This window comes from Pygocentrus nattereri, chromosome 18 (assembly GCF_015220715.1).
Source record: "Pygocentrus nattereri isolate fPygNat1 chromosome 18, fPygNat1.pri, whole genome shotgun sequence".
Taxonomy (NCBI): domain Eukaryota; kingdom Metazoa; phylum Chordata; class Actinopteri; order Characiformes; family Serrasalmidae; genus Pygocentrus; species Pygocentrus nattereri.
Window position 1 is genome coordinate 20,968,167 of NC_051228.1, and position 22,244 is coordinate 20,990,410.

General features: G+C 39.3%; 1 protein-coding gene across 1 annotated transcript in view; it reads left to right on the plus strand.

The window, feature by feature from the left end:
• phf24 (PHD finger protein 24) overlaps positions 1–22,244 on the plus strand; it is an 81,156-nt gene that overhangs the window by 20,832 nt on the left and 38,080 nt on the right. Inside the window, exons 2-3 of the mRNA XM_017697225.2 lie at positions 6,329–6,738; positions 21,481–21,666. Coding sequence (XP_017552714.2) covers positions 6,331–6,738; positions 21,481–21,666 — 594 coding nt within the window. The 5' untranslated portion in view covers positions 6,329–6,330. The remainder of the gene's footprint in view (positions 1–6,328; positions 6,739–21,480; positions 21,667–22,244) is intronic.

Here is a 22,244-nt window from a genome sequence, read left to right on the forward strand (position 1 = left end):
CAGAATCTCTCTGATATCCCTTCTGTTTCTTCTTTCAAATCAGCACCAGACTTCTCTCTTTTCTGCCTGTTCCACAGAAATGCTCCTAAATGAGTCTTGGCCTGGATGTTGCATTCTAGATAAAGCCTTCAAGTGTTGTAGAACCTTAATATGATGAAAAGGATATATTAAAATGTTTTTAACACTATTTATTCTATCTAAGTAATCACTCTATCTAAGTTTTCAGCATCAGAAAAACAGCTAACAGAAAAACTACACAACAGCCTCAACAACTAAATATTATATCACTCCTTTCATTATTTATTGTGTCCAATCTTTGTCTTTATTGCACCTTGCATTCTTTTCAGGAGACTCACTTTCAGTTTCTCAAAGAACTCTGCAGACACGCCTCCACAGTTCACTCTTTTAAGTTAGTTGATCATTTCCTGAAGTAATGCAAACACATTCAGTGATCTTAAGGCCTGGACTCTGGGGTGGTCAGTCCATTGTTCGGCTTCTTTGTTTGGTGTGTCTGTCCCCTTTTCCAGTGATGCTTCTTGGCAGCTACGCATTCTTTCAGACCCATAGTACTGAGTACTGAGGATGGACAGAAACCTGTGGTTGTTTTCAGATTTTTCATATTTCATATTTCAATTTCATATTTTATTTATTTACTTTAACACAATACTCTCTTTCAGTACTTTTGGCAAGGGTCATTTTTGATGTCATTTATTTTATCAAGCCAGAAATTGTGTACATATTTGGAAATTTACTGCATTATTTCTTTTTCACTGTTGAATTCAAACACTCTGGTACAATTCAATGTAGTTGACAAATCACTCATTATATACAACAACATGCCTTGTTCAGTTTGGGATTTTCAGCTTAAAGTTTTGAATTTTGGGCAAAAAACTAGATGCATGCTTTGAATATTATATATTATAATCAGTTATAACATAACAAATCAAACAATTTGCCATCTTCAGATGCTTGTTCACGCCTGACTAGACCAAATACGGGTCTGGTTGATGAGTTTCATTCACAGGAAATGCTGTGGAGAGAGAGAGGACTGTTTCAGGATCTTATTCAGATCAAGTTTCACACAGTTAGCTCATTTAACTGCGATTCAGATTGAGGCACAGCTGCTGTAAGTGCTGCGCAATTATAGCGCCAGCGCAGAAGAACCTGGCCAAGCAGAAAGCTTCAGATTAGGCTCATGCAGCGCTGTCATTGTTCTGTTTCATTTTGATGAAGCATGTTCTTTATCCATGACTGGTACACCTCTCAGTATAGACACTGGGCTTATTGCAGCTGATCACATGACCCAGAACCTGAGAGACACTGGAGGAGGAAGGAGGAAGGACTTAGCTGAAGTAAATGCAGGTGTGTGCTTGTGATGGTAACATTGACTCAAATTATATTTTATTTAGCATTTTAAAAGAACAGTTGGAAAATCTAATTTACACAATTTTAGCGATGGGGCTAATTTTGCAAAAACTAGTGAGTAGTCACCTAAATCCTTTCTGTAAATACCTCCTCACAACTTCTCTCAACCCACATCAAGGTCTTCAAAAAGACTGTAGATGCTTGTTTATGTAGTTTTGGACACAGTAGGATTTAAGATATGTAGTTGTAAGGGCTGTAACTAGGTTCAAATGTTTAGTGAGGTCCATTTTGCTGAAAAGTGACCTACATCTCAGTTAGTATAAACTAACTGTTGATATATGAGTATTACACCACCTATAAGTTCCATCCTAAGGTTTTTTTTTTAAACCAAATCTTTGCACCTTTTTGGCCACCATCCATAACTGTTATGCATCTTTTCCTTTCATTTGTTTCTTCCCCATCACTCCATTCTTCCTTTAACTGCTATTACGCCTCCATAAACATATTTGACTGCAGTTGCCCTGTTTACGTTTATTTAAGTAATGATTTAACTATTTCTATGTTTATTTTCGGCTGAAAAAACACGTTGAAACCTACATTAAATCAAGCGAGAGTTTTATTTTATTTCATTTACGTCTCTCTTTTTCTCTCTCCCCCTCTCAGTCTTTGCTGATGTCTTTAGCATCTCTGTTCTCACTGATAACTGAAAAGGCACGGATTTCACATAAGTTACAAAAAGCTGTCTGTACCCCAGAAAACGGGAAAGGCAGCTACTCATACAGTTAATGAGACAAAATTCAGCCTAATGTACCTTTTGATTCCTTAATAATGTTAGCTACATGATGCTCTACCATCACTATGCTGGTTAACACTTTCTCATGCCAGTTGTTCTATGTTATGAGTTGGTAACACAATATAACTTTGATCATCTAATCACTAATATAGCCAACTACAGAGCCTGTAGATTAAACTGAGCAGCTACTGGAGCTAGACTAAAGCATGCTGATTTAATTGGCAACATTAGAAGCAGTCTAAACAAATAATGAAATATGGAATTTGCATTGTACAACCTTAATATGTTAATTGTGCTCACAAACTCTCAGCCAACTACATTTGTACCATAGCAATGTCATTTGTTAGCCTACAGCATGTGTGCTGCATATCTGACAATGTCTAGAAGTCAAAGTTACTCTGGTGACGTTACTCAGGGCAGTGTAACGCGTACAGAGATAAACGGTGAGGGCAATTACATCTTTGGCTGAGCCACAGCTGTTGTGAGGTTAGCTGAGATCCAGTCATTGCTCACTGGGTAGTTTTGCCACTTTTGTCCATACTGAATCTCATAACACCCTTCAGAAATCTCTGAGGACCTCAGAGTCTTAACACTAGTTAAGCGTTACAAACGTGACAGGTGCTGGTTACTGAAGCAATTGCGGATGGCAGCGGTTGCTAAGCAGTTATTGGAGTGTTAAGAAAAATAAGACAGAGCTTGGCAAATTTTGATGGGCCAGAGTAGAGAAAAAATAAGACATTGTAAATATTCTGTCCCCATTTGATTGGGTGGTCTGTAAGACCACTGTATAGACTACTGTATTTTCATAAAGGTGCTGTTTCTATGTTTAACCTCATGGATAGAAAAAAGTGAAAAAAAAAAACATTCCTTTGGAAACTACCAAGGTCCGTACCTCTGTGTCCTCATAACTAGTTACAGCCATGGTAGCCCTATGATACAGTTTGGGCACCCCTGGTTGAGTTTTTTTTTTTTTTGTAAGTGAAAATACATTAATCCATCTAAAAGCTGCACTACGTAAGTTTAAGGGAAACTTCTTTCTACTTCTAAAACTGTACTTCTGTGGCTGTGTGACTTACATATTTGTAACTATGGCTGCTGGGTGTTTGCTTTTGGAGCAGGGAGTCTAATTGTGATCTCTGGTTACTATTGACGACCAGATATTAAATGTCCAGTTGCAAGGACGGACCCTAGAAGTTGTGCTGAAATTTTATGCAGCATGTATGTGATGTGAAGGAAGGCAAGATGGTTTGCTTTTTTATTTTATTTCTTTTTTTTTTGATCATTAAGCAGAATGTACCATCATATGCAGTCATGTGGCGAGAAATAATAATGCACATATAACTGACACATCAAAGCTGCTCACCCTGCTGTCTTTCCTTCTGGACTAACTTCATGCAAATGAGCTGCGTGACTGTAAATGAGCTGAGGTAACTGATTGTGTCACATCCACAGTCACACACTGAGATTCAACACTAGAACACACACAGCAGGAGATAAAAGAGTTGGAAAGAATTTTATGTATTCAAAGGATAATTAGCTTAGCTTTTTAAAAGTGAACTTTTAACGTTAAAACCTGCATTAGCAGCTTTGTGGTACAGAAATAGCCTGCTTTGTAAACATGTTCCCGTTTTGCATCTCAACCTCAGCATGCTGTAATGGAAACACATTGTTAGTTTAAACAGTGCAGAGTCTCAAATTGAAACAAATTTGATGTTGAAAACATCTCAATTAAAAAGCTCCACTCTAAATCAAGCACACATAGGCCTTCCCTACATTCAAATCATTTCAAAGTTCAGACCATATTATTGGTATTATTATTATTATTATTATTATTATTGGTATTATTATTATTATTATTATTATTATTATTATTATTATTATTATGGTAGCAGTCAACCTTCCTACATCCCTGCCTAGTTTAGTTTCAGTCTAAAGGCCCTGGAGTTGCTGAAGCTGATAAAGTGCTGTTCTGGCCTCATCATCGCTCTTCTCTCTCAGCACTCTGTCAAACGGCTATACTGATCTGTGTTAGAAAGATCAAAGACCTGTACGTGCAAATGATAAAAAAAGGAAAGAAATGAAGCTGAAACTGATATTAGATTTTTTTGGAGCATCAAAATGTAATGATAAGTCAGGTGGTGTGAGCAGTGCGTCTAGACCTAAAGCGGAAATGAAACGGCTACTAATACTGGCTTTATCTTTGCACTGTACTTTTATCCTTATCAAAGGGATGTTCTACATAGAACCACCTACAGTGCATTCTACATCAACATAAGAACCCTTTCATAATGCATTCATAGAAAAAACATTGAAGAACCATCTTTTTAAGAGTGTAGTCTACGTATGAACTCACAGGTGGAGTAAACGCCCCCCTGTTCTGTTGTTATTTCGCTGTTACTGTTTTTAGCAGTTGCAGTAAAATAATCGGGGGGGGGGGGGGGGGGGGGGGTGGGGGTAGGTATGGGGGGGTTACCCCTACTGTCCATATCACTGTCCTTTCTTGTTGATTCAGAGTCAGTGCTTCTCTTTTGAGATGCTAAATAACAACAGTGTGGATGGGTCTGCTCTACAAGAGTTCAATAAATACATTATCAAATGTTGCAATGAAATATTGGTTAAATCTGAGTACCTGTCCAATAGCTGTAATTTTAGGCCAATTATCTATGACGATTTTTAGAGTGGTCCTTTGTAGATGATTAATAAACTCTTAACAGATTATCAGTAACACATCAACAACATACCAGGGATGTAGCAGTAGTGAATCATCTGAATACACTGGTAAATATCTTAAAGGTGTGCTGTTGATACATTGCTTAAATAGATTAAGTAGATGTGCTGTTAATATGTTACATACAACTTCGTACATCACTGCAAAACCTAACCTTACCAAACCTTACCCAAAACCTAACCACAATGCTAGTCCTAATACTAACTCTAATTTTAACCTTGACCCAAAACCTAATCCTAACTTTAACCTTAACCCAAAACCTAATCGTAATTTTAGCCTTAACCTAAACCTTCACTCTGGCCCTAATCCTAACCCTAAACTTGAATTCAACCTTTACTATGGCCCTATCCTTAACCTTAACCTCAACAGCTAATCCTAACCCTCACCCTGCCCCTAATCCTGACCCTAATCTTAACCACAACATAATCCAGTTAAGATCCAGTTACAGGATGGTGTTAATGTGTCTGCAACAGCTTGTTGAGGATGTTGAGTTAAAGTGATACTTTATTAATCCCACAAACGGGGAAATTCCACCTCCGCATTTAACCCATCCGTGAAGTGAAACACCACATACACACTAGTGAATAGACACACGCACACTAGGGGGCAGTGAACACACTTGCCTGGAGTGGTGGGCAGCCCTATCCATGGTGCCCGGGGAGCAATTGGGGGTGAGGTGTCTTGCTCAAGGACAAGCTCAGTCATGGACTGTCAGCCCTGGGGATCGAACCAGCAACCTTCCGGTCACAGGGTCTGTATTAGACCTGTCACACGTTCAGTTCCCCACAGGTTAAAACCTACAGACACCAAATAAAGAGAAAAACAGCTGAATTTGGTATAAACACATTTTATTTACTCAGTTAATGAAATGTCTCTTCAGTGATCTACTGAATGTATTCCCTGCTGCTACATCATTGAGATGTTGTTGACGTTGCTGATGCTGTTGAGTGTTTATTTCATCTAAAAAGACCCACTCAAAATAAAGCATTACCCAGTTATCTGCCCATACTGATGGAATTCCTATGTCCATTAACAGTATGTCACAGTGTCAGAAGCCACATAAGCAAGTCTATTAGAGATTACTACATGTGGACATCAAACAAGATTGCCTGCATTTGGGCCAAGACGGGAAAATTTTAGAAATCACATTTTTCACTTTAACCACTTCACGCAGCACTCAACACTCAAGTGCTAAATGACCTCTTTCTTCAAAATTCAATCACCCAGCTCATCTTCTAGCACGCTCTTCTCACTGTAATATATAATGTGAATTGCTCAGCATTTTAAACCAGTCAAAAAAAGAGCAGCTGATACAGGCTGATTTGCGCTGATTAAACAGCTCAGCTCTGTGAGTGGGAAAGACAGCTAAAGCAAGGTTTTCTGCTGATTCCTGATTCTAATCTCTCTCTCTTTCTCTTACTCTCTCTCTTTCTGTGCTGCAGCCATGGGCGTTCTGATGTCCAAGAAGCAACAGGTGGAGAAGGTGCAGAAATGCAGCGTGGTGGTCTCCGCCTTTCGAGAGGGCCTGAAGAACCAGTCCAGCTCTGTCCAGGCCCACAACGGTGCTGAAAATGCTGGAGATGAAGCGCTGGAGCAGCTGGACACAGAGGAGTCCGGGCATAAAGAGGATGAGGGGAAACCCGGCCCGTCCTCGGCCCAGCCTGCCTCCGCCCCGACCAGAGAGGAGAACAAGGTCAATCAGGAGGCCTGGGGTCGGCTCCGCGACGGAAAAGGGGTGGAGCCAGAGGAGTTAAAAAAGGCACATCAGCTCACGCCCCCAGCGTTCGTGCGGCCGAAAAGGCAACCCAACGACGACCAACCACTACAAATAGAACTCGGACAGAGAGAGCAGGTAAGAGCGCAGCACAGAGGGAAAGTGGGGCTATCCAGTGCCAAATTAAAGGGCTCTTATCCTACAATTTTCCTTGCATTCATTTTTTCCACTTAGGTCCACTTTTATCTTGGTCTGGGTTTAACATGACCATTTTCCAACCCCTCTTCATCCTTTACCATTACACAGGCTTTTTTTGTTACTGTGCCTTTAGGACTGATATGTATGAATGACCTGTGTCCTCATTGACTTATCCTTACAGTGTCTTGTTCACAGAAAGCAGCCCAGGCTAAAACACTCTGTATAAGTGGGCAATGCTAAACTGCTGCAGTCTGAATAGGTGGATATATGCAAACGCTCTGTTTTTAGTGACATCATAAAAACAGTACATTTCAAATGGTCTGTTTTGCAGGTTATTTCTAAATTTTGGACTGCAGTGACTAAGGAAAGAGAACAGTATGCTTGTTTTAAAAAGTTTTTATTTTTACTGTGAGACCAAAGTTTGAGCCAATTTGGCATAATGGTCCATGTCATCGCAGTCCAAAGGAACACAAGTATCTCCAAAATGGTAACTTTACAGGAGAGGGCAAAAACACCCTTAACTTTAATGTAAAGAGATTTATCTTGATTGATTTTGAGGCATTATCGGTCCAGTCATCATGAAATTTTCACACTATGTAAAGAATAACTGCCACGTTCAAATAATGTAGAAAAATAAAAATGGACAAAGGTGGAGATTCATGTTCGGCTCTGTATTAGTTTTTAAGGGGGGAACCTAAGCATGCTCCAATTTGGCATGACAATTCTTTGAGGATATGTTTTTAGCTGATATACCATGTTTAAGGCGGTATTGTGGAAGGTAAAATGATGTCTGCAGAGTTAACATCCCACCTTCTTGAAGTCATTGTTCCACATTTAGATGTGCGCCTACACAGTGTATTTTTTCCTGTGATACATCCACCTTGTGATACATCCACCTTGCTGTTAGTACACTGTGCATGATTTTACATTCAGTAAAATAAAATTATGCTGATATTTCTAAAGAGATTCAGTAGCTGTATGATCCAGACTTCCATTTGCAGGAATATCTACAGTTTTGACTAGGAACTACTCAAAATGAGGATGCCAAAAAGGCTTCTTTGAAGTCACTATTTCCCAGTGACTATTTCTCAGCCCTGGTCCTGGAGGCCCACTGTCCTGCACTTTAGTTATCCACTTTAGTGTTTTCTCTGCTCCCAACGCACCTAATCCAACTAAACAGCTCATTAACAGCTCATTACTGAGTTAAAGTATCTGTGTTAAGACAAGGAAAGCACTAGAATGTGCACAGAGTGGGCCTCCAGGATCAGGGTTGAGAAATGCTGCCATAGAAGAACGATTTTTATCATTGAATGCTTCTACAAAGTAGTATTTGTGTAAATGAGATGCTTTAAAAGTGCAACAGCCACTTTTAAAGTCTTCAAGTCATTATTAGAATGTACAATTCACAAATTGCATAAGAAAGTAAATAGTATGTAAGTAAGTAAATGAATGAATACATAAACAAAGTTGATGATAGAATCTTAAATAATAAACTGAACCATTTAGGAACATTTTGTGGTTTATATAGAATATATATTTTTTACTTATTTATGTAAATAAATAAATAATCACAATTTGTCCACTGACAATCTTGGTCAATCAAGAACGATATGACTGATTATTACACTGAAAGAAGGCAGCGCTAATGGAGAGAAAAACAAAACAACAGTAGTAGGAATCAAATAAATATCAAACCACAAAAGGCACAAAATCATGATCCAAACAAAGCCCCTATCGTGGACGGGATGCCATGGCAACAAACACAGATTTGCTCTCTACCTTCTTTTCACACGCTGCTGTCAGACTCATTGCTCTCTTAACCTGTGTAAAAGTCATCTAGTGCGCTGCCCAGCGAGCTGATCCAGAGCCCTGATTCACGTCTCACCTTGGACCTTCTTTCAGGAGAGGTATAAAACACGCGTCAGTCCAGCCTTTTATTCCCACGCTGATCCCGGGCCCAAACGGGCCCAACGCGCTCGGCTGCGGGGGCGGCTCTGTTTCCTCAGACCAATTCAGTCTTTCATCCTCAGAAAGTTAGACTTAGATTCCGGCTCTGTGTTAAAGGGCGCCATCAGCAGAGCTGAGTGACCATTACTCTGTTTCTCCTGTTTACAGTCTGTGGGCGGAATGAGAGAGAGAGAGAGAGAGAGAGAGAGAGAGAGGGAGAGAGAGAGAGAGAGAATAATTAAAGAAAGAAGAGAGAAAAAAGACAAAAGAAAGAAAGAGAAACACAAGAAAAAGGAAAGAGAGAGACAGAGCGAGGATAGTGAAAGAGAAAAAGGCAGAAGAGATAGAAAAGAGAGATAGAGAATTAGAAGAGGGTAGGAGAGTTAAGATGGAGAGAGAAATAAGAATGAGAAAGAGAGAAAGAAAAAAGAAAGAGAGATAAGTTGGAGAGAGAAAGAGGGAGATGGATACAGAGAGAACAGTAAGAGGTAGAAAGAGAAAACGAGAAGATTGAGAGAGGAAAAGGAGCGGGAGAGGAAGAGGAAATAAAGAGATTGAGAGAAAAAGGCAAGAGAGAAAAGATAGAGACTTCAACGTAAAATCCCTTTATTTATGCATCATTTAGAAAAGAGCCACAATTAAGCAGTTAAAAGAGAAAAGAGGCCGGAAAACAGGAAAGATTTACCTACTTAACCTACTTATCTACAGTTCACCTGCGTCATTAACACTAACAGAACATCCTACAGCAGAGAAAGAGAGAAAGAGAGAGAGAGAAAGAGAAAGACAGCATGCAAGAAAGAAAAGAGAGAGCATATGACATACAGAATAAGAGAGACAAAAGGAGAACGAGGGAGAAAGAAAGCCAAAGAGAGAGAGAAAGTGAGAGAAATAGAGAGAGCGCCATGAACTGAAATAAAAAAAATTAAAGAGAGGAGTGAGAGAGAGAGAGAGAGAGAGAGAGTGAAACGGTGAAAGAGAGAAGAGAGCATGTGAGAGAGAAATTGAAAGAAAAAGAGTGAGAGAGATACAGAGAGAAAGAAAAAGAGAAAGAGTGAGTGAGTGAGAGAGAGAGAGAGAGAGAGAGAGAGAGAGAGAGTGAAACAGTGAAAGAGAGAAGAGAGCATGTGAGAGAGAAATTGAAAGAAAAAGAGTGAGAGAGATACAGAGAGAAAGAAAAAGAGAAAGAGTGAGTGAGTGAGAGAGAGAGAGAGAGAGTAGTGAAACGGTGAAAGAGAGAAGAGAGCATGTGAGAGAGAAATTGAAAGAAAAAGAGTGAGAGAGATACAGAGAGAAAGAAAAAGAGAAAGAGTGAGTGAGTGAGAGAGAGAGAGAGAGAGTGAAACGGTGAAAGAGAAGAGAGCATGTGAGAGAGAAATTGAAAGAAAAAGAGTGAGAGAGATACAGAGAGAGAGAGAGAGAGAGAGAGAGAGAGAGAGAAACGGTGAAAGAGAGAAGAGAGCATGTGAGAGAGAAATTGAAAGAAAAAGAGTGAGAGAGATACAGAGAGAAAGAAAAAGAGAAAGAGTGAGTGAGAGAGAGAGAGAGAGAGAGAGAGAGAGAGAGAGAGAGAGAGAGAGAGAGAGAGCGAGAGTGGGCGAGCGCCACTAGGGTCCAGCTGATTAATTCGGGTCAGTGAGGCTGACAGCGTGCTGCTGGTTGAGGACCCTCCACACTGAGGCTTTGTTTACTCAGCCACTCTCGCGGCGCAGGAGAGCGGAGAGAGAGAGGCTCCTCACTGCACTCGTTTGCTGTGAACGTTCACGCTCACTCAGAGGGTCTTGTGAAGTCAATGGTAAAGGTGTTGTGCTATTTCGTTGGAGAGCTGAAAGCAAATGCATAGTACAGTAAAGTAGCAGTATAGTATAGTGACAGTACACTCACAGTACAGTAAGAGTACAGTCACAGTACAGTAACAGTACAGTCACAGTACAGTCACAGTACTGTCACATTACAGTCACAGTACAGTCACAGTACAGTAAGAGTACTGTCAAATTACAGTAAGAGTACAGTCACAGTACAGTAACAGTACAGTCACAGTACAGTCACAGTACAGTCACAATGCAGTCACAGTACAGTAACAGTACAGTCACAGTATAGTGACAGTACAGTCACAATGCAGTCACAGTACAGTCACAGTACAGTCACAGTACTGTCACAGTACAGTAAGAGTACTGTCACATTACAGTAAGTACAGTCACAGTACAGTCACAGTACTGTCACATTACAGTAAGAGTACTGTCACATTACAGTAAGAGTACTGTCACAGTACAGTCCCAATACAGTCACAGTACAGTCACAATGCAGTCACAGTACAGTAACAGTACAGTCACAGTACAGTAACAGTACAGGGTTGGGATAGTGGGGTGGGTGGCTTAAGTGGGTGGCTGTGAGTTCAACACATTGCTACAACTCAGACTCGCAATGAAAGTAAGTCCATATGCCCCCTATATACACTGATTCATCAAAAACAGACTATAGATGTCATTTATATTTTCTTTTATTTTCTTATGCTGGTCTAAAATAAACCTGTAAATTAAACCTAAAATTAGTGTTTGACAAAGCCTCTTTGCTCTAATCATATTTATTATGACAAAAATATTTGTCTGTATTTATTTGGAAAGCTTGTCTGGTTCAAACATCAAATAACCACTAAATGAATAGTGTTTGTATCCATTGACCAGGCTCAAAGGAGAACCCTACTGCATTTTTCTAAATACCTATATAATAAAATGATTAAGATGTACACAACTCATGAAATGCTCTGTTCTAGAGGGACTTATTGAGTCCGAATTATTCACAGTGGGGGTGATAGGAACCAGACGTTCACCTCTAATACCTCCTTCACTGACAGCCATCAACCCACAAAAGGGTTGCTAATATGTTGCCTTAAGATTAAGTTACCCTCAGTCTCACAACAGGCAAATTTCACCTCCGCATTTAACACATCTGTGCAGTGAAATATCACATACACACTAGTGAGCACACACATACTAGGGAGCAGTGAGCACACTTGCCTGGTGCAGTGGGCAGCCCTATCCCGGGGAGCAGTTAGGGGTTAGGGCTGGTTCCCTGACCTCCAGCCCATGACTGCCCCTGTGATGGAATTTGGTCTTTTTAAAATACAGTCATGATGGAGCGATACTCGCAGGGTGTTCTGAGACAAGATAGTCCCCAAAGAAAACTTAGATTTTCAGGTTTTCCACTATGTTGCCAATATTAACATTCCAAATAAAAACTCATGTAGATTCACTGGTGATTCTGGACAGTAAATAAAATGGCTATATTTGTGTTAAAGAGATGACGACCCCTGGTTCCTATCAAAACTGCTGTAAAGAACATCTGTAAAGTTCACTAGCTTCTCTACAATGAACCATTTCACACCAAAGCACTCAACCACTGAATTATGTAAAGAAATGTAAAAATGGGTGGACTTCCCCTTTAACGGGTAAGGTTGGCAATATTTGCCATACAGCAGCATTTTTCCATTTAATAGCATATCGCTGCTGTCGGAACAAAACCTCGAATCTCCATTTTTTTTCAGTTTTTCAGTTTTTGACATAATGTGAAAACGCCTGTTGCTCTTTACATTGTGTTTAAATTTCATGATGCATGGCCCAAAAGAAACGGCCCAAAATGACTTGGAAGAAAATCTGGTTCCATTGACTTACATTAAAAGTAAAGCACCTCAGGATATGGTTAGTTATGTGATGAGTTACATTTACATTGGATTTATATTCTGTATCTACACGATTGAGCCTGATCAGTCTGTTTGTTCTGAAGTCAAACAACAGCAAAAACACAGCAAAATATCTCTTCTTTTTACAAACACATCTATGGTTATTACTGACAGTACCTGCATATTTCCACATGCTTTCTTTGCTTGTTTCAATGAGCTGTGAGAGAAAGATAATTAAACAACGTGCAAAAAGAGACATTCCAGGATGTCTATGCCACTGAGTACCTAGCAGAGTTAAAGCTTAGAGGAAATCGGGGGGTAATTGCATTGGCAGACGGATTCTTCTCAACTCAGAGAAGGTGGGCCAATGTTCTGGGTCAAATTAAATCCCAGGACTCTGACAGTGAGGATGACTGGCGAGTGACAAGGTGACTCTGACCATTTCTGGCAGTCAGGATCAGCCCAGAGTGAGAAGGAAAGTCTTACACCCACACACTCAGAGACTGATGTCACTCTGCTTCACTGATGGAGCCAGTGAGGGCAGAAAAGACCAAAGTTCTTAATCAACAGCTCTTCTGCACTGTAAAAAAAACAGAAAACAGAAAAAAAACAGTGTATTTCAGTTGTTCATATGTAAACAAGGCCAGAGTGGTTTGGTGTGAAGTGATATACTGTGTGATATGAATGATTTACCTGCTTCCAGACAAATATACAATTATGCAAATTAGAAATCTGAATTTCTATTACATTAATTAATCCTGGTGTTTATTAGTCAGGTAAATCATTTAAACTCATATGTATCTGATAAAAATGGCAGCAGTTGTAAGTCATTCTTCTGACTATTCTCAGTATTGTGTGCATTCTGTCTCTTTTTAGTGAGTCAGATCAATTGGTTCAGCTCCCTAATAAGAGTCGGCTGTTCATGCAGTAGCTTTGTGATTTGTCATTAATCCAAACTAGCTAAGTTAGTGCTGTTGTTTAGCTGAGTTAGTGCTGCTGTTGTCACAGGATGAGCTGTGAGAGGCAGAAATCACAGGCAGGTGAGCAAAATGCAGGCAAATCCGACCAACCACCAGTCATTAACACACAACAGCAGGTAGAAGTCAAAAAGCAGAAGAACTAGTCTCGGAAACACAGCTAAGAATTATACGAACCCCCACAGAACAAACTCACACCCAAAGAGTGCAGCACAATAAGCAGCAAGTGTTGTGGATAATAAGATAGTGTAACCATTTGTTTTGTTCTAATTTACTGGAAAAAAAAACAGCTCCTTAATGCAAGTTGGCTCCTAATGTTCACCTAAAACTGTCGGCTCAAAGCCCTGACTTATGCGTCACTGATGCATCACTAACTCTCAGAGAGACTGGTGGGTTTTGTTGCATAGAATGACCAAGAAACACTTAAATTGACAGGAAGGGGTTATTTGACTGACAGGCGAAACCATAAACCTTTGTTTTGCCTGCTGTGTTGGGGTGGGGGATTCCACAAAAGGTCCTACAAGAAAAACACAGCCATGTGTAACAAAGTAGTATGTCTGCCAAATCATATGAAAACCCTTGAAAACCCTTTAAAGATGTGATGTGTGAATGCCAGTTTTTTAGGGCTCATTATTATCTTGCTCTGAAAGGATTGTTGTTTGTGAGTTTGCCTCTCATTGGACTGATACATACCAGTGCACAGAAGATAGCCAATCAGAGTGTAACCGACAAAATTCAGATAGCTGTCGTCACCTGAGTGGACAATAACTCAGACAGTCTGTGAGCTTCTGTGGGCAGAGACTAGCCACAAAGTTGTACTTTTTTGATATCTTAGGAAATTACCTGTGCAGTCTGCTGCCTGCTGCTCAGCAGCCTTCTGGACCACCATGGAGCTTTCTGCTGTAGAACACAGCAGACCTCACCTGCATGAACAGACACTCCTGATGCTGCTGCTGCATTATTTAATCACAGACGTTGCTTCTTCTGCTTTTCCCCTGTACTGTATCTTATACTGATGGTCAAACCTCATTCTCTGCTGTTATCGTTTACTGTCCAAAGTCGACCAGAAAGAAGACGGGTTCCTCTTTTGAGGCTTGGTTCCTCTCAAGGTCTCTTCCTCCTGCTCTTAGAGAGTTTTCCTGCCAATGTCACCAGTGGTGGTGTTCATGGGGGCCGTTGTAAAAAACACTATATAACTTAACTTTGACTTGAAAATCTGAATAACATTATTTTAATTATTTCTAGGTATTTTTGTTTTAAGCCATTTTATCTAAATTAAATTGCCTTATTTCATGGGAAGGTCATTTTATTTATAAGTTCAATCGTCTACCGACGAAAAGACAACTTGACTAGATAAAATTACTTAAAACAAGCAACAATGTGTAGAAATGGGTTGAATAATGTCTCTCACAATATTTTTACATTCACATTCTCATGATGAGAAATAATATTTTTGATATTAATATTAAAGAATGTTATCTAGCAAACCTTCAAGGCTTTACTTTTTTGATAAATAATTAAATATATATTGGCAATATTTTTCAAAAAGCAATAGCTTCAACATTTGATATGTTGTCTTTGTACTATTTTTAATAAAATATAGGGTTTTAATAATTTTAACATTTTTGAATTTTGTTTTTATTTACATGTTGCACAGTGTCACAACCTTTTGGAAATGGGGTTGTATATTGAGTTGCATTAAGTATTTCTAAGATTTAAACTGTAATTATTGCTGTTTTGGTCAGCAATTGGGAATGTATGGAATGTTGGATTTAATCAAATGATTTGCAATGTAGGTCTAAAAGTTTGTAGACACCTGCTCAACAAGCGTTTCTTCTGAAATTAAAGGTGTTAATAGAGAGTTTGTCCTCCTATGCTGCAGTAACAGCCTCTACCCATCTGGGAAGGCTTTACACGAGATGTTGAAACATTGCTGTGAGGATTTGATTGTGCATTAGTGAGGTCAGGAACTGATGTTGGATGATGAGTTCTGGATCACTCCAACTTATCACAAAGGTACTATAGATGGAGCTTCATCACTCCAGAGAACACAGTTCCACTGCTCCACAGCCCAGTGCAGGGGGCTATATACACCTCTAGTCCACGCTTGGGGTAGGGCTTGGTAACCTTAGACTCCATGACTGCTCCAAAGCTCCAGCAAAGTAGCTGAATTCACTCATTAGAAGGACTATCTGCATATTCGACATGGCTGTGCTACCACAAGATGTATGTTTTTAAGGCTGAATGACATTTGTTATTTTTTATCCTGTGTACACCGATGATGAAGGCTGAATTGTTTTTTTTTTTATCAGTGTATTATACAGAGGATTAATCATAAGGTGTCTAAAATCCTCTGTTTCGTATCCAAATTGTAGCACATTCACAATTTTGATAGTGCTGGAATTATGAGGAGAGAGTCAGAATGAGAAACGCTTGTTCCCCTGTATGGGTGTTTTGTGGGAGGCTAATTGGAATGCTGATTAAGCTGACATTAATGAGGTCAGCCAGTTCTGGCATGAAGAGCATAAAAAAATATAACCACCCATTACACCAGTAGCTCTGAATGGATTTTTCAGCCCAAGCGGCTGCAGTTAAATGTGCACTGAGGACAGGGACAGGAACAACGGTGACAGGCCGGAAACATGCTATTTTTTATTTATTACATTTGACTGCGGTGACGTTTGAAGGTATACATAATGAATGCCAGTTAGTAGGGGTGTAAAAATGCATTGTAAATAATTGATCTAACGGTGGTGATTCCACTCTATTGATTTTGGGAAATTGATTTAATAATTCAGATAGTTCCGGTTCTAATTGTCAAGGTAAAATACACACGACTACATTCTGTATTAATAAGCCAAATCAGTGAAGGACATTGTGCTGTGCTCACATGAATCACAGAGTAGAGACAGATGAAGTAAGAACCCAGTTTGGTTGAAACGTAAGTGGCTGACAACTTCTAAACAACTAGAATTAGGTGCATCAACTTGGCAAACGGCTGCCAGACTGAACTGCCCCTCTATTAACAATTAGTGTGAGGCTTTTTTAACTGAATGACAACTGCAAGGTAAAAAGTAAAGAATATCTTGTCCCTATATTGTGTATATAAGTATAATGTGCATATATGAAATTGTGCACATGTGGTTGAATCCTAAATGGCTCTTAATTAGATGTATGCAGTGTTTGGGTGCAGGAGCCATCATTTTAAGTGATATGTAGTGCACTATGTTAGGAGTCGAGAGAAATTTAAGATTCAGGCCTAGTGTGGGAAAAAAGGATGTGCAGCACAGTGGAAATTAGCATTATTCTTATACTCACTAAATTACCACTGCAAAGTCAATGCTTCTTGAGAGAAGCCAGCTGAGGTGGTTCGGGCATCTGGTAAGGATGGCCTCTGGACGCCTCCCTAGGGAGGTGTTCTAGACATGTCCGACAGAGAGGAGACCCCGGGGAAGACCCAGGACACGTTGGAGGGATTATATCTCTCGACTGTCTTGGGAACGCTCGGTATCCCTCCGAAAGAGCTGGAGGAGGTGGCGGGGGAGAGGGAGGCCTGGGCCTCTTTGCTTAGGCTGCTGCCCCCGCCCTTCGAACTCGGATAAGCGGTGGAGGATGGATGGATGGATGGATGGATGGATGGAAGTCAATGCTAATTTCCACTGTACTGTACATCCCTTTTGTCTCCCACTAGGTCTGACTCTCAAATGGCTCTCGACTCCTTATATAGTACACTATGTATCACTCTAAAAAATGGCTCCTGAACCCCCACAAAAAAATAAATAAATAAAGTCCCATTTAGGAATTTTGGTTGCTTGAAACGTACATGAAACTAAATGTTACTTGAGCTGCATAATGGCAAGCGTCATGCAACTCACTTTCAATGGATTAATGGACATAGGAAATAAAACAGAGGATGTTTACTGGATGGTTGAAAAGGAGATCCTCCTGATAGACGTCATGCGAGGTTGGTTGTTTTTCATTTTGTCAGTTACCTGCCACAACAACTAACACATGGGTTTCTCAAAGCCACTGGTTTTACAAACAGCTAATGCTACCATCTAATTCAACAGGAGCTTGTACTGTTTAGTCTTCTAGGCTGCTGCTATCATCTACATAGCTAAGTTATTAATTAATTTATTTAATTTTTTGTCACTTGATAACTGCTAATTTCACAGAAAGCTGTAAGTATCAAGTTGTTACCTTGCAACTTACAAGTGTCACTATGTAAAGTCAACCATAAGTCAGGGGTTTCTCTATTAAATGCCGCCAAGTGATGATATTATTTTGATTATATGATAATTGAAATGATGAACAGAAATGTCTGTGAGCAGAACATTGGGCCTTGTTCACTAATATCTTACTAAGTTTTTCCTTAAACTTCTTCTTGTGAAGGTCCTAAGAAAAAGTCTACGTTGGATTCATGACGTGTTCTTAAACCACAGAACTGTTCACACCTTTGTGCTCTTGAGTGTGTGTAGATTCTGTTCTTACACTAAGAACTAATTCCACATAAAACATTGATAAATAAACTGCAAAAGGGTTTTATGGTTGGTGAATGAGGTCCATTGTTTACTGGCAATATTAGTTCACTATAAATGAGTTTCTTTGTGGAAAAATTGTGTATTATGATTATAATTAACAATAACTGAAAGGTATTCATGTTGTCAGCGTTTCAGAAATGGAATGAGTCACTTGAGATGAGTGTGTTACCGTGATTTTATAACAGTTAAGAGTGTTTTACTCCACTTTTCTTTAATAATTACTTTTGGAAGAAAAAACACTGCAGGTGAGATGTTTAGTGGAGGTATCGTTCAAAATGCCACCTCTTATAAAGTGACTCTTCTATTGTTTGATGCAGTAAAATCCAAGAAAGTGTGATGGGTTTTAAGAACTTAGTTTGATGGAGAGTTTTCTTTAGACACTTGAGCTAGAACACATTTAAAAAGAGTGGAACTTTTGAATACTAGTGTACAGTAGTGTATGAAATTGTGAGATGTAAACACTCGGAACCATGCAGGGGAGATTATTTCTATATTTAAATCTTGCAAATGGAAGAGGGTTAATGGAGTGACTATAAAAATTTTATTATGGAAATACAAGTTCAGATGAGGGTCGAAGACGGCAGACTAAACTGCTCTACAGTGCAGTCAAATCTACAGACAAAATGACTGTATTATCCTGTTAGTATATACTGCTTGCATCTCAGTGTGGGCAGAAAAGGAAAGACGTAAGTAGTTGAAATGTTGGAAATGATAGTTTATCGTCTCCTCTCTTACACACTTTACTCAACTGACAGAAAAAAGAGCTTGCGTTGATTTCGTTCATCTCCACATTAATAAAATATACCACATCAACACTTTTGTCTTTCTGTTTACTTTTGACAATATTTGTTTTGAGGCAATAAAGTTTATTCATGTGCAAGCACTATATCGCTGAATCAATCAGTGCATGAATTGGTTAATACTTTATAATTACCTGGTGATTTGAATAAACCGGAATAAGCTGCTGCATAGAAAAACAAATGTTAACGGTCATTTTTTGATAAATGATGTCATGAAAGCCAACACATATACATTCACTATATTGCCAAATGTATTCACTCATCTGCCTTCACACACATATGAAATTGAGTGACGTCCCATTCTTAATCCATAGGGTTTAATATGATGATGTTTTAATATGAACTCCTGAAAACCCCGCACCATAATCCCCCCTCCACCAAACTTTACCCTTGGCACAATGCAGTCAGACAAGTACCGTTCTATTGGCAAGTGCCAAACCCAGACTCGCCCATCGGATTGCCAAATGGAGAAGCGTAATTCCTCACTCCAGAGAACGTTTCCATTGCTCTAGTGGCGGTGCTTTACATTATTGCGTTCGCTAGGTGATGTAAGGCTTGGAGCTGCAGCTGCTCGGCCATGGAAACCCATTCCATGAAGCTCTCTACTCACTGTTCTTGAGCTAATCTGAAGGCCAAATTAAGTTTGGAGGTCTGTAGCAATTGACTCTGCAGAGAGTTGGCAACCTCTGCTCACTATGCGCTCTGTCATTTTACATGGCCTACCACTTCGTGGCTGAGTTGCTGACGTTCCCAATCGCTTCCACTGTTATAATACCACTGACAGTTGACTGTGGAATATTTAGTAGCGAGGAAATTTCACAACTGGACTTGTTGAACAGGTGGCATCCTATCACGGTACCATGCTGGAATTCACTGAGCTCCTGAGAGCGACCCATTCTTTCACTGTTAGTAGAGGCAGTCTGCAGGCCAAGGTCCTTGGTTTTATACACCTGTGGCCATGGAAGTGATTGGAACACCTGAATTCAATGATTTGGATGGGTGAGTGAATACTTTTGGCAATAGTGTAGTATATAGTTATAATGATATATATAGTAATTAACTGCATAGCTGACATTTTGTTGTTGTGGCTCTGAACTGGACTCGAAATAAACAGTAATTATAAATCTCACTGTAAAAATGATGCATTCTAAATGATGCAGGTCAAGCTTCTTTTCCAAAATGAAACAGGAGTAATTATTATTTGCAAAGAAAACAGGGAAAGTTACTTGTGCAGTCTTACGCAGCCTGTCTCTGTTATTGCATTGGGGGCAGAGGCTTGTATTTCTTAGGTATTTCTTAGAAACAGTAAATTTCATAGGACTGTTTTTTTCTAACATTACTCTTATGGCACTCTTAAGCACCTTAGCCTCTTATGTTCTCTCAAATCACTATCACTGTCTTAGGTTTACTTGCTAGCTATTAACGCATTAACCCACCCCCATAACATTTTCAACGATAATAAAGAGGAAACATAGATAATATTTCAAAGCAATTAAAAAATAAGAATAAAAATGACATGATCCGTAGAGGACAATAGAAAACATAGGCTCTCTGACAATATATATTTAGTGTCTAATGTGTATATATTTTTGTTTATTTTTACTTATCTTTGTGTTTCGGTACTACAAGGTGGGGTACACACCTAAGGTTTTCACTTACCTTTGCACCTGTGTCAAAGTGATGTGACAATAAACATGATTTGATTTGACTGTCAGGGGTCTCTGGGGGATCGGGCGAGACATTTATAACATCTTAAATATGCACTTCATAGCATGTTTAAATCCACATATATAAAGTGTGCATGTCTTGTATGATATTAATATGGATTACAACATCATTTTACAAAATCATTTTTCAAAATAAAAGTTCTCATTTTTATTTAGAAAAACTATTTTATTTTCAAGAAACGCCTCATTTTATCCCTTTGGCCACTTTATCCCTTTGGCCACTAAGTGCTTTGACACTTTTCATCTTCAGGTTCATCTTCTTTTTTTTGCATTGTTTCCTAAACATTTGTTGATTTCCACATCAGTTACTACGTGGACAGTAAATTACTCATAAGTATGCTACTCCAAGGGAGTTAATAAATAACATAGCATACATAACATTTTCCTCAACAATGTATTGTTGAATTTACCCAATAATATTTGCACAATAAAATTTTAAAGAACATATAAAGTAAAACGGGGAAAAGAATAAAAATACAGAATACAAATGCTTAAGAAGAAACAAAGAATTACAAAGAAGTTGAAAGTGTTAAAGCACCTAATGACCAAAGCAGTGAAGCAATGCCAGTTTCCTATTGGCTGCCCTGAGATGAGGCATTTCACTGAAAAGAATATAATTTATCAAAATTAAAATAAGGACTTTTATTTTTTTAAAAAGTCTTTCAGTAATATGACATAATAGTTCATGATGTGCTTATGTAAGATATTATAAATGTGTTATGTTAACACAAAGTAAAGTGTTACATTTAATTAGTAATTGAAAAGAGCAGATGCTCCCATCTGAAGTGTTTATGCTGCAGAGCTGAAGTCTGGACTGGTCACTTGTTTCACATACATGCTACACTGATGTGTCTTGTCTAGTGTGGTTTCTGTTCTGTTTTTAATGAGATTCACAAGATATCAGATTTAACGTTAATTTATAGCGATATTATGGTCACTTACCAACTACTGAATTTCTTACTGCTGACTGACCCCAACGTGTCTGTTGTTTGTTCTCTTTCTGGCACTGGTCAGCCGGTCAATGATGAGATGTGCGAGGTGTGTGAGGTGTGGACGGCGGATGATTTGTTCCCGTGCCGGACATGTACGAGGGTGTTCCACGATGGCTGCTTGCGAGAGATCGGATACCTAAGGGCAGATGCTCTGCAGGAGATGCGGGAGACGGCACACACAACTACAGGCTGGAGCTGCTACTACTGCGTGAGTCCACACTCACAAACTCTTAGTTCACTTGATCAGAAACCTCTATCTTAGCTCCACCTTGGTAATGTACAGTTAGAGACCATCTAAAGATGAACCATTTTCCATCAAGGTCACTTTCTGACCACAGAGCCATTCTTGTTCTGGATATATTTGGGTGGTAGACCACTCTCAACCTATCAGTGACCATAGTGGAGGGCAGAGGGAGCTGGTAAATGAACTCTAATGTAGTAATGGATTACATAGCTTTTCTTAAGGTGACTCAACTTGAGGACACCAGAATTTACCCAGCTCAGACTTCTTAGTTGAATCAAAAGTTCTCTCTTGTTTTAGTTTTGAATCTCAGTCAGGAAAATTATAGGCAGGACTTTTTTCATCACATAATCCTGCTAGACAATTTTCCTTGTGGTTACACACTTATGGGTGGCTGTGGCATCAGTGGGGTTCAAACTGACAATCTCCTGGTGTAGTGATGACTTAGTCACTTGTACCAATCAGGAACACATGAAGCAACTGTAGGCACACTGTAGGCAATTTGTTGGCAATCGGCTTTGCTTATTGGTGTAGTCTCATATCGT